At 51.6% G+C, this 12,870-nt stretch overlaps 1 protein-coding gene across 1 annotated transcript in view; it reads left to right on the top strand.

Moving 5' to 3' along the window:
- The window catches only part of shank3a (SH3 and multiple ankyrin repeat domains 3a), a 155,489-nt gene that overhangs the window by 134,085 nt on the left and 8,534 nt on the right, over positions 1 to 12,870 (top strand). Inside the window, exons 13-18 of the mRNA XM_056598683.1 lie at positions 3,736 to 3,860; positions 4,897 to 5,032; positions 8,868 to 8,948; positions 10,127 to 10,254; positions 11,120 to 11,225; positions 12,266 to 12,795. Of these exons, the coding sequence (XP_056454658.1) occupies positions 3,736 to 3,860; positions 4,897 to 5,032; positions 8,868 to 8,948; positions 10,127 to 10,254; positions 11,120 to 11,225; positions 12,266 to 12,795 (1,106 nt within the window). The remainder of the gene's footprint in view (positions 1 to 3,735; positions 3,861 to 4,896; positions 5,033 to 8,867; positions 8,949 to 10,126; positions 10,255 to 11,119; positions 11,226 to 12,265; positions 12,796 to 12,870) is intronic.

Raw genomic sequence — 12,870 nt, 5'->3', positions numbered from 1 at the left:
AAGAAGCTCCTCCTCAGTCTCTCAGTCCGAGCCTTAAGGCAGCGTAGGACCAGGTCCGTGGTGTACGGGTGAAGAGGACTGCAGACAGGACCGTCCCACTGTGGCGCTCCGGTGTTGCCGTCTCCCCGTACCGCTGTGGGTTCCTTCCCCAGCCAGACACGCTGCATGGTGTTGGAGACACTGGAGAATGATTCTCCCTTGGCCCCGTGGCTGGACCTGCACCCTGTGATCCGGCCTCTTCCTGGAGATGTCCTTCCCCTCTTTGATCTTCACAGACAGATCTCTCTGTACCCTGATCTGAACGCCTCCTGCTCCTCGTTCAGGGGGGTCTAGAGCTCATTGCTGATCCAGGGCTTGTTGTTGGGGCGGTGAGGCACGTGTCCTGCCCGAGCAGCGCGAAGTGATCCTCCCAGTCATTGGTTCCTCGAAGCAGTCCTTGTGGTCATCGCTGTGCTCCTCAGACCGCCTCTCCGTCCTGAGGCGGGCCGGTACACCAGGGGCTCGTACATTAGAGGACGACGGAGCCGGTTGCGGTCTGATCTTCGCAGCAGGGGTTTTGCGGCAGAGCTTAATGCATCCTTAACATTGGCTCTAAACCCACGTTCACTCAACGCAACGACCAAGCAGACGCTTCGACGCAGTCCTGAACCTTTATGGTTCTGCGTCGGGTTTTAGTAAGCGGACCAATCACAGCCCTCGCTGCTGCGTCGCCTTGAAGGAAGGTTACAATTTTTAGGAGGCGCACGTCAGGCCCTGAAGGCGGAGGGGTGCAGGGGGTTCTGGTGTCAGGCTGCGACGGAGTGTGTGAGGTCACCCCTGGTCGCAGCATTGGCCGAGGGGAGGGAGGACCATAATTGCATGCGTGAACTCCCTGGATGTGTCGTCTGGACAGAGTCCTACGGCTAATAGCCCTTCAATGCCCAGGCTGCAGATACGCTCCTTAGTCACAGTGTGACCCGAGTGACACCATCTGTTGTTAATGAAAATGGCATTCCTACCGCCTTGCCTCGTGCCACTTTCAGTGCTGTATCCGTCTGCCCGGACAGGCGGACGGCCGTCGATGGTAACAGAGGAATCAGGACTAGTTTCATGCAGCCACGCCTCGGTAAAACAAGTCACACTACGTTCACCGACCTCGCTCCGACTCCTCCCCAGGGCTGCCAGTTCGTCCAGCTCATTGTCCAGCGACCTCACGTTGTCCATGACGATGGAAGATTATTTATCCTCTTCGCATCTCTCCGGGTTTTCCTTGGCGTTTAAATCCCGCTCGGTTACCACAAAGTATCCACTCCTTGTCCTTTGTCTTATATCCATGGAAATGCCTGAATGTACAATTTGCAAGTTAAATCTTAAATGGTCTACAGCCCTTTACGAACCAGTGGCCAATGTAAGCGCTTTTAAATATTGACCCAAACATTCACCCATTCATGCACTCATTCACCGCCCAGTGTGGCCAGCATGCGACAGCCAGCTCGTCGGGAGCGGCTAGGGTCAGCGGCTGACAACGTGAGGTCGCTCAGCGACACACTCGGCACGGCTAGGAGGAGCCGGGGGTCGAACCAGCAGTCTTCTGGTTACCAGCCGACCCGCTCTACCTCCTGAGCCTCATGCCGTCCCTATGCTGCCACACAGATCAACGCACAATGCACCCAACTTAAAACGAAGCACAGCTGCACAAGATGTTGTTTCATCTTCTGAATGTATTCTAGGAGTGTGTAAGTGTGAGCTCAATGCAGCAGATAATACCATCTTTGGCTAAATAATGGGCCGATCAATAATCTTGGATCACATGTCCTTTTAAGATCATCACAAAAAGCTTGGGTTGGGACGGAGGTCTGAGGGGTAGAAAGGTACAACGCCTCATCACGTCGGGCAAATACAAATCAGCACAATCCCCAGAAGCACCAACTGTGAGAACTTTGTGTGCCATTATCCACCTGCACACTGTGTCCACTCTGCTAATGCACATCCCTGCTTCCAGCTCGGGCAGGTTACCATGGCGACCGCTTGTGGGCATCCTTTCTTGTGTTTGTTTTACTGCGCATAACTGCTTAACACACTCACACAAACGCACGCACATACACACACACACACACACTGCACACACACAGATTCACGCAGAGACACACACATATTCGTGTGTGACAATAATAGTAGCATAGTTGGACTGTCTCCCGGATTAAATTGAGTTTGTAGCTGTGCACATTTATGCATTTGTGTGTGTGTGTGTGTGTGTGTGTGTGTGTGTGTGTGTGTGTGTGTGTGTGTGTGTGTGTGTGTGTGTGTGTGTGTGTGTGTGTGTGTGTGTGTGTGTGTGTGTGTGTGTGTTTGTGTAAGCCCGTGCCTGCTTGCGTGCATGCGTTTGTGCTTGTGTGTGTGCGTGCATGCGTTTGTGTTTCCACAAATATTCCGAAAGTGATTAGTGTACAACTTCTTCATAGTGTGATTTGATCTCCTCGCTATGGTAACAGAGAATATGTGGCAGTGGGTGTATAGTGGGTTCATAAAGCTCTGTTTTTATTATAACATTAGATAGTACACAGCAAATGGCTACTACAAGTTCCTTCTAAAATTGTAACTGAAGTAGAGATATGAGCAAATATACAGTATTATTGTTTATTAAGCATTTGATTTCATCCTTATCTCTCCTTACTATGTGTGCAAGAAAGTCCAGCAGTATTCAACAAAGCCGTTGTAAATGTGTAATATACAATATAAAATCAGCGTGATCAAGTCTGCATTGTACTTACAATGCACAGTGAATTAAGATTTCTGGTGAATAGAGCAGAACATCCAGACAGATTGTGTGTTCACATAGCATAATGTGTGTTCACGCGTGTTCACGTAACATAGTGTTTGTTAACGTGTATTAACATAGCATTACGTTCATTAACATGACCAACATTTGTTAATGGGGGTTCACATAACACAATGTGTGTTATCCTGTGTTAGCTTAACAAAAATGTGCGTTAACATAACATAACGTGTGTTAAAGGGGACGTATCATACCACGAGGTGTGAGTGTGATTAGCCATTACAAGCTGTTTTAGTTACGTGAAGCTTCTGACATCACAGGTGGGCGTGTCCACCTAGATGTGTGCTGATAGATCAGTCTACCAGCCTACCCACTGGGCTGTAGCAAACGTTGCTGATCTATCCGTCACACATCTAGGTGGACACGACCACCTGTGATGTCAGAAGTGGCTTGTAACGGCTGTTTTATTCTGTTGTTACTTGATTAATTAGACATTTTTATTTGTTTATTTGTTTATTTATATATATATTTCATTTTATTTATTTATTTATTTAATTTGAAAGCACTTTGAATAACCACTGTGTCTGATACTGTGCTATACAAATAGATTTGAGTTTGACTTTGACTTTAATATTTCCCCTTTATCATTACATAATGTGTGCCTATGTGTGTTAACACAACATAACGTTTGTTAACATTACACAACGTGTGCCTATGTGTGTTAACATAACGGTTGTTAACATTACACAATGTGTGCCTATGTGTGTTAACATAACGGTTGTTAACATTACATAATGTGTGCCTATGTGTGTTAACATAACGTTTGTTAAGATTAGACAATGTGTGCCTATGTGTGTTAACATAATGGTTGTTAACATTACACAATGTGTGCCTATGTGTGTTAACATAACGTTTGTGAACATTACACAATGTGTGCCTATGTGTGTTAACACAACGTGTCGTGTCTGTTGCCACGGCAGCGGAGACGCCCATCGAGGAGTTCACGCCCACGCCGGCGTTCCCGGCGCTGCAGTACCTGGAGTCGGTGGATGTGGAGGGCGTGGCCTGGAGGGCGGGGCTTAGGACAGGAGACTTCCTCATAGAGGTAACCAATAGTACCTGGAGGGCGGGGCTTAGGACAGGAGACTTCCTCATAGAGGTAACCAATAATACCTGGAGGGCGGGGCTTAGGACAGGAGACTTCCTGGTAGAGGTAGCCACTAAGACCTGGAGGGCAGGGCTTAGGACAGGCGACTTCCTCGTAGAGGTAGCCAATAGTACCTGGAGGGCGGGGCTTAGGACAGGAGACTTCCTGGTAGAGGTAGCCACTAGGACCTGGAGGGCGGGGCTTAGGACAGGAGACTTCCTGGTAGAGGTAGCCAATAGTACCTGGAGGGCGGGGCTTAGGACAGGAGACTTCCTCGTAGAGGTAGCCACTAGGACCTGGAGGGCGGGGCTTAGGACAGGAGACTTCCTGGTAGAGGTAGCCAATAGGACCTGGTAGGAGGGACCACCGATGGCTTAGGCCCGGTCCCATTCCTCTCCCCTCAACAGGAACACTCGCTTTGAGTGCCCTCAGCTGCAAGTCAGCTAGCGAGCTGGCTCGCGGTCAAGGGATGATTTAAAGGGACACAGCACTCCCCCTTGATCCCTGACCTATTGGGACACCTTACCCCTTCACGGGAACCCCTAACCCTACCCCTTTAGGGCTCTAGGGGTAGGGTTAGGGGTAGGGTTAGGGTTAGGGTTAGGGTACACGTTAATATGATGTCCGACTTTCTACACACTCTGCTTTAGTTTGCTGGTATGCAATTTGCGACGCAGCCCTTGTGTTAAATATGTTTTAACATAACCTTGTATGCAAATATGCATATATGTATGCATGAATGTGCCTGCATGCGTTTTGTGTGTTTGTGTGTGTGTGTGTGTGTATGTGTGTGTGTGTCTGTGTGTTTGTGTGTCTGTGTGTGTGTGTGTCTGTGTGTTTGTGTGTGCATGCCTGCGTGCATATATGTGCGTGTGTGTGTGTATGTGTGTGTGCATATATGTCTGTGTTTGTGTGTGTGTTTGTGCGTGCCTGCGTTCATATACTGTGTGTGTGTGTGTGTGTGTGTGTGTGTGTGTGTGTGTGTGTGTCCCAGGTGAATGGGATGAACGTGGTGAAGGTGGGCCACAAGCAGGTGGTGTCTCTGATCCGCCAGGGGGGGAGCGGGCTGCTCATGAAGGTGGTCTCGGTGACGCGCAAACCAGAGTCTGAGGAGGTGGTCCGGAAGAAAGGTGAGTACCGCGGGGGGGGGGGGGGGGGGTGTTGTCCTTCATTGAGGCCGCCGGCTGGCCTGGGGTGGCGGCGGTGATTTTTACGTTTACGTTTTACGTTTAAGTCGGGATTGTGCTCCTACCAAAATGCATTCTGGGTAAGCCAATTGTTTGCGCCACTGAATGTCGCCGGAATAGGGGCGCCATGCGGGATCCTTTAAGCTGAACTCACACTTCTGCCTAAACATCAGGACGCAGAGACAAGACTCAGCTCTCTGCAAAGCAGCCTGCATTCATTCTTCCAAATCACATGAAAATGTTTAAGGAGGTTTATTCGTCTTTCCACCATACGATAAAGATGTTGCGAAATCATTCAAACGGACTGCTGAGAAGCAGTTGGTCTGTTGCCACCGACCCAAAACAGTCTTTCGATTTCGCCTTAAGCCTTCGTTTAATGTGTCTCGCGGTAGGAAACCAATCAAAACGCCGCACATGCTCTGCGCTCAGCCAATCAGCGACGACTCGCCACGACCTCGCACAGAGGAGTGCCAGGTGTTGTTGAGCTCGAGGAGACCTGCACGTCTTCGTCTACGAGAAGGTCATCGAATGGCCAACGGCCTTCTGCGCTCCACGAGCAGCGACTGTGCTTCTTCTCATACATTGCCGATGCAGACGAGTGATTTCCTCTTTACTGCACCGTTTTTTGCACAATTTGTGTAAATACGATTTTAGGTATACTGCAAATTATTCTCACCTACGACTAAGTGGCTAGAGTTCAGTTTTGGTCTCTTTGTCTGTGGGTGCTTGTCCCAGAGCTTTCCACATAGACACTGGGAGTATGACACACACACACACACACAGACACACACTGTGTGTGTGTTGTCTTCTTGTCAGATCCAAAGTCGTGGCAGGCTTGAGTACAAAATGAAGAACTCCAACAGCAACAACAACACATTTGTACCTGAGCGGCGGGAGGGGGGGAGGGGGGGAGGGTGTCGTGCGATGAGAGTTGCTGGTGTGATTACCGGTCCTGGTAGTCTCCCTCCGTGGTGCGGTCGGGGGGCTGGGGGGCATCGGACGGCGGGGGGGCAGGCCTCAGAGCCGGGCTCCGTTGGGAGGAGCGTGTCGTCTCTGGTAGACGAGTAGTTTGTGCAACATGGCATCCTGCTGTATCGTCATGTGGTTTCCATGTCAACAGTACAGTCCACCATTCCATAGCACCGCACCCCACCAGACACACTAACACAAGCCTTCACCACTTTGTACACGGGCACATATGCGTGTGCGTGTTTGGGTGTGTGTGTGTGTTTGTGTGAGGGCATGGCGGGGGGATCTGTCTGGCTGTCTATGGCTTTCCTTCATCTGTCTTCTTCTTTTATTGTCTTCCGGCTTCTGTGCTGAAACACATCTCAGTGTGTTAGAATGGTATTGGAATTAGTGGCGGACTTCTAAATAGAGCTTTAACCTTATCAACAACTCCGCTTGAATGTTTAAGCAAGCGTATATTTTAGCAACCCTACTTTTGGCTTTAGGTTCCTTATCGTTGTTACTTGATGTTCTTCTTTTAGTCCAACTAAGTTAACGGTTAGCCCTTCCTTGAAGACACGTCTCTTCGGCGTGTCTGTAGCTCATGACCCGGGCGTCACAGATGAGCCCAGAGGACGATGGGAGGGGACCCTGATGAGAGAGACAGAGGTAGATAAGGCGATTAAAGCGTGCGTCAGTACACATCAGCAGAGGAGATGTTGCCGTTGAGTATTCAAATACTTTCCCAGGGATTTCCGCCAGGTGGATGGAGCAGATTTCAGCAGGAAACGAGAGAGATTGACTGCGTCTGGGCTCTAAGATAATGAGGATACTGAGATCCGAGACACATTCTGTGAGTTTTATTTAATCGATCGTGTTTTTGCTCTCTCTTCAATTGACTGTACATTCACACTGATCTTCAGTGGGAGTTTCTGCATTTTTGCAACAGAACCACATAAACACATACACACACACACACACATTTGCGCACAGACACACACACAGACGCACGGAAGCATGCGCACACACACACACACACGCACACACACTTCTGCTGCACCATACGAGGCCTAACTACTGCCACCGTTGCCATGGTGACTACACTGCATGTTTGATTTTAGCATTACTCTACAGCAAAATCATCTCTCCCTCTCTCCTTCTCTCTCCCTCTCCTTCTCCCTCCCTCACACACACACACACACACACAAACACACACACACACACACACACACACACACACACAAACACACACAAACTCACACACACACACGCAGACTGGCACACGCACACACACACACACACACTCACACAGTGTGTCGATCTCCGTTGCTGTGTTCTCTGCATACTGCACCCTGCTCCATTACCAGTGTCTGCAGCCCAAGAGCAGAGTGAAGACGTCTGATACGGGTGTCTGAGTCTCTCTGTTCCTGCTGACTCCCGCACGGCGTGGTCCAGCTGTGGCGACGCAAGGGCGTCCGGGACGCGCAGACGTATATATAGACCGCGCTCCGGGGCGGTCCGCCGAGACCGCTTTGCAGGTGTACGGGCGTTCCGCTTCAATAGTTAGTGGCGTGGGATGGTGCCTGGAAACCTTTAGCCGCTGAGCACCGGGGGTGTTGGGGATGGAATCGATGGCCATGGGTTTGCGTTGCTGGAGGAAGAATCGCCTTGTGCTCAGGGCTGCATCATGTTGAAGGATCCAAACCTGGGACTCTCTGCTTTTTTCTTTGGACGGCGTCAAACCTGGCTGGGCTGCCTGTGCTCTGGTATTTGTATCTCTCTTTTTTTTCGTTACATGTAAACGAGTGGATGGATGTTGTGTGTTAAAGCATCGGTATCCGCCAGCGCTCGGTGTGGCAGCACGCTGTCTGCCAGGGGGCTGTGAAGTTGGAGACAGCCTCTGGGCTCATGGGAGCTGCACCCGTAGTGTGTGACAGTATTCTCCTTCAGCTGCTCCAGTCCTGGTTAACCGTCCGGTTCCTGGCCAACATGGAGCCGTGTTCCTCACCAAGGTGAGGGCGCGTTAACACCGCGTCTGAAAGGAGCGGCGCCGCCGGGAGGGTGTGAGCGTGTTCCCCGGGCCGGGCGGTCCCCTCTCTGCGCCCCTCACCCGCCCCGACGGGACCACTCTGGACCCGCCGTCGCAGTGTGACAAGAGCAATGGACGTCTCGCTCTCTCTCTCTGCCACCCGTGTTCGTTGCTTCGTTGTGCCTACCTTGGAGGTGGAGTGCTTCTATTGGGGGACTGAGGGGTAACAACCAGGACCGGGCTGGTACTGAGGGGTAACAACCAGGACCGGGCTGGTACTGAGGGGTAACAACCAGGACCGGGCTGGTACTGAGGGTAAACAACCAGGACCGGGCTGGTACTGAGGGTAAACAACCAGGACCGGGCTGGTACTGAGGGGTAACAACCAGGACCGGGCTGGTACTGAGGGGTAACAACCAGGACCGGGCTGGTACTGAGGGGTAACAACCAGGACCACCACAGTGGTGGAGGTGGTGGTGGTGGTGGAGGTGGAGGTGGTGGTGGAGGTGGTGGTGGTGAGGGTGGTGTTGGTGGTGGAGGTGGTGGTGTCAAGGGGACAATCGGACCCGCTTTCCCTGCCAGCCAATCGGTGATCGGTGATGAGGCGGTCGGGCTCCAGCGCCTGCGGGCGGGAGACCCAGGTGCTGACGGCCTGCGACGCCGGCCCGGGCCCGGCCCGGCTGCGGGCGCTGAGGGCGGGCTGGGCCGGCCGGCTGGAGGTGGCCCGGCGGGCGCTGAGCCGCAGGGCCAAGGGGTCGGCGGCGGGGTCGTCCTCAACGCCGTGCCTTCTGTCCTTCACAGCGCCACCCCCGCCCAAGAGGGCCCCCAGCACCACGCTGACGCTGCGGTCCAAGTCCATGACGGCGGAGCTGGAGGAGCTGGGTGAGGGCACACACACACACACACACACACACACACACACACACACACACACACACACACACACACACACACACACACACACACACGCACACGAACACACACGATATACACACCAACACACACACACACACACACACACACACACACACACACAATATAAACACACAATATCAGAGGCATGAAGACGAAAAACAAACACACACACACAAATACACACACCCGCACTAAGTCCCACACACATACACATCTGCACATCCTCTCTACTCTTATGTTCCTTTAATGTGTGTCTCTTGGATTGTGGAGCAACGCTCGGTGGCTCTCCAAGCCCACTCTGAGTCTCTCCGCCCTGTCTGCTCCACCCTAACGTTTCCCTTCTCCCGCTGAACCTGTCACTTTCCCTCCAAGCCTCCGCCCGCCGCCGGAGAGGAGGTGAGTGTGAACCATCGCCACGTCCCTGAGCGACTAAGGTCATGATTCACCTGTCGGCTTTTGATTTCCACAGTGTCGGTGATCACCAACCAGTCACACGTTCACCTTCCCCACGTCTTTGTTTCATTTCCTGTTTTTCATTTCCTCTCCCGCCACTTACTCACTCCCATGAGGACGGTTATGACACACACACACCCCAACTCCATGTGGTCTCCCTCTCGCTCATAAAGTCTTCATCTGTTTTACTTTGTTAACGCCTTATCAGTCACAAGTCATTTACAAGCCTTTAGTTGATGATGACCTCATCTTTAACAAAACATTAATTGATCAGCCTTCAGTTAATGAGGAAGCAATCATGAAATCATGAAACAATATTATTTTGTAAATATTTAGAGGTGCTATTTTGAAGTCTTCTAACTATTTCACCACCAGGTGTGCTGTTGATTAGCCATTACCAGCCGTGTGAAAACCGCCCCTGTAGTGACATCACAAGTGGGCGTGTCCACCCGGTTGATGGACAGAGCAGCCTACCAGTCGGTACTGTCCACTGGACGAGCTGGAGGGCTGTGCAAACACAAACCATCATTAATGTTTAGTTGATGGTTACTAAAGGCTTATAAACGACGCCCCTGAACGCTGCCATAAAGGCCAACCGGGGGTTGTGTTGTGTCCTGTGGGCGTTGCCCTGCCGTGGACTGCAGCTCCCTGCGGTCCTTATGTAAGGCTGGCCGTCCTCTCCGACCCCACAGAGCGGCTGGACGAGATGCTGGCCACGCAGGAGCCCACCATGCGGCCCCCCGGCCCCGAGGGGGACTACCGGGCGGCCACGGTGAAGCAGAGGCCGACCAGCCGGAGGATCACCCCGGCGGAGATCAGCGTAAGGAGTTGGCCCAGGCCGTCCCAGGCCGTCCCAGGCCGTCCCGGTTGTTTCATTCATTAGCGTTTGTTTGTATATTTGCCCGTGTTAACTGATTGGCTCTCCCCAGCGTTGGTCCCTGGGCGGGTAACTTCAAAGCACATTGAAGCTGACAGCGCTGACACACAGACAATGTTTGCACCCAGAGCGGCAGGCAAGATAGATAAAAGCATAAAATAAGAATATAATAAAATATATATTATATTATATATAAGTGAAGTAAACCAAATATTGTCTCCATATTTTTGGGGATAATGTTAATGTTTTTCAGGCGCATTTGTTTAGCCTCCTATGGATCATTACATTGCACACCTAGTATTTTTTATATCCAGTATTAGCACCAGTCATATTACACAAGTCCAAAGCACACGGCCATGTCGAAGTCGACCCCAAATTATATATTTTTGAACTTTGATATCCAAAATAGACTTGAGTTCGAAGCTAGCAGAGAAATACAGTCCACTACATTAGAATAGACTTGAGTTCGAGGCTAGCAGATCAATACAGTCCACTACATTAGAATAGACTTGAGTTCGAGGCTAGCAGAGGAATACAGTCCACTACATTAGAATAGACTTGAGTTCGAGGCTAGCAGATCAGTACAGTCCACTACATTTGCGCACCGTTTGCCTAGCTCCTTTAAAAACATCATGATCCTATTTATTTTTTGTTTTTTTTGGGTCTTTTTTGGTCTTCAACCAGATAATCAACACTTTTTAGCCACCATACCATACTGCGTGCGTGCGTGTTCACGCCTAAATCGTGCCGTAGCAGTTACCAATATGATCACAGGATGAATCATTGCATACGTTGTGTTGTGTTTCAGTCGCTGTTCGAGAGGCAGGGGATGCTCCTCCATGGGGGCCTGCACCCTGGGATCGAGAGAGGTCACATGCCGGTGCCAAAGGGTATGTCGAGGACCAAGTCGTTTGGTAAGGCAATACATCCAACATACTTTGACATTGGCTCACTATTATGCTGACAGAATGATCTGACTGCATAGACACACCATGGCATATTATGGAAAATATATATTTGGTGCATCAGATTCGGAATCAATTTCGTTTTTTATTTTCAACTTCACCTTCTTACATGTCGAAGGGCACTGATTTGTGTATGATATGTCCTCACAGACATAATAATAGTACTAACTTATCCAATATGCTGCAAATTGAGAAGAGTCTCAGAGCTATCTCTTGGTGTGGGGAATTTCTGTCCTCAGGAAGTCCAAGAGCTCCTTTACTAAGTCTAGTGGTGGTGACTTCCTGTCTAAGTCTAGCGGTGGTGACTTCCTGTCTAAGTCTAGCGGTGGTGACTTCCTGTCTAAGTCTAGTGGTGGTGACTTCCTGTCTAAGTCTAGTGGTGGTGACTTCCTGTCTAAGTCTAGTGGTGGTGACTTCCTGTCTAAGTCTAGTGGTGGTGACTTCCTGTCTAAGTCTAGTGGTGGTGGCTTCCTGTCTAAGTCTAGTGGTGGTGCTTCCTGTCTAAGTCTAGTGGTGGTGACTTCCTGTCTAAGTCTAGTTGTGCTGACTTCCTGTCTAAGTCTAGTGGTGGTGACTTCCTGTCTAAGTCTAGTTGTGCTGACTTCCTGTCTAAGTCTAGTGGTGGTGACTTCCTGTCTAACGCCTCATGCCCACTGCACCGTCAGTCAAAGGACTGGGAAGGCGTCCCCATTCAAAGTCAATGGGGATCAGTCAACGGACGGAGGCAGTGGGCACGAGGCGTTAGTCTAGTGGTGGTGACTTCCTGTCTAAATCTAGTGGTGGTGACTTCCTGTCTAGGTCTAGTTGCAGTGACTTCCTGTCCGAGTCTAGTTGCGGTGACTTCCTGTCTAAGTCTAGTGGTGGTGACTTCCTGTCTAAGTCTAGTGGTGGTGACTTCCTGTCTAAGTCTAGTGGTGGTGACTTCCTGTCTAGGTCTAGTTGGAGTGACTTCCTGTCTGAGTCTAGTTGTGCTGACTTCCTGTCCCCAGGTGCGACTGAGGAGGACCGCCTGTCGGCGTTGGTGGCCGAGCACCGCTTCCCCCGGAGCTCCTCCATGACCGACAGCCTCCGGGAGCAGTACCCCCCCCACGCCATCCCTCCCCCTCCTCAGGGTGCTCCCCCTCCCCCCCCCGCCCTCTACTACCAGGACACCTGCCCTCCCCCCGGCTTCTGCCCCCCTCCCCCCCCCTCCCGGACCCAGAGCCAGGGCCACGACCCCGGGGGCCGCTCCAGCTTCAAGCCGTCCTCCCTGGACCTGCCCTACGAGGCCCAGCGCCAGGCCTCGCACCTGGAGCGCCAGAAGAAGGCCCGCTCCATGATCATCCTGCAGGACTCCTCCCACCTCCCGGTGGAGGCCACCGACATCCCCCGCCCCGCGGCCACCACACCCCCCGAGCGGATCAAGAGGAAGGGCCGGGTGATTGACAACCCCTATGCTAACGTGGGGCAGTTCAGCATCGGGATGTACACGCCCACTAAGCCGCAGCGGAAGAAGAGCCCCCTGGTGAAGCAGCTGCAGGTACGGGACCCGGTTCATCACTCACTGCATCACAAAGTAACACAAAGCATGAATGAGACTGGCGGCCGCAGAGCC

This window comes from Gadus chalcogrammus, chromosome 9, assembly GCF_026213295.1.
Source record: "Gadus chalcogrammus isolate NIFS_2021 chromosome 9, NIFS_Gcha_1.0, whole genome shotgun sequence".
Classification (NCBI taxonomy): Eukaryota; Metazoa; Chordata; class Actinopteri; order Gadiformes; family Gadidae; genus Gadus; species Gadus chalcogrammus.
The sequence above is the reverse complement of the archived record's forward strand: the minus strand, read 5'-3'. Positions and strand labels throughout refer to the sequence as shown.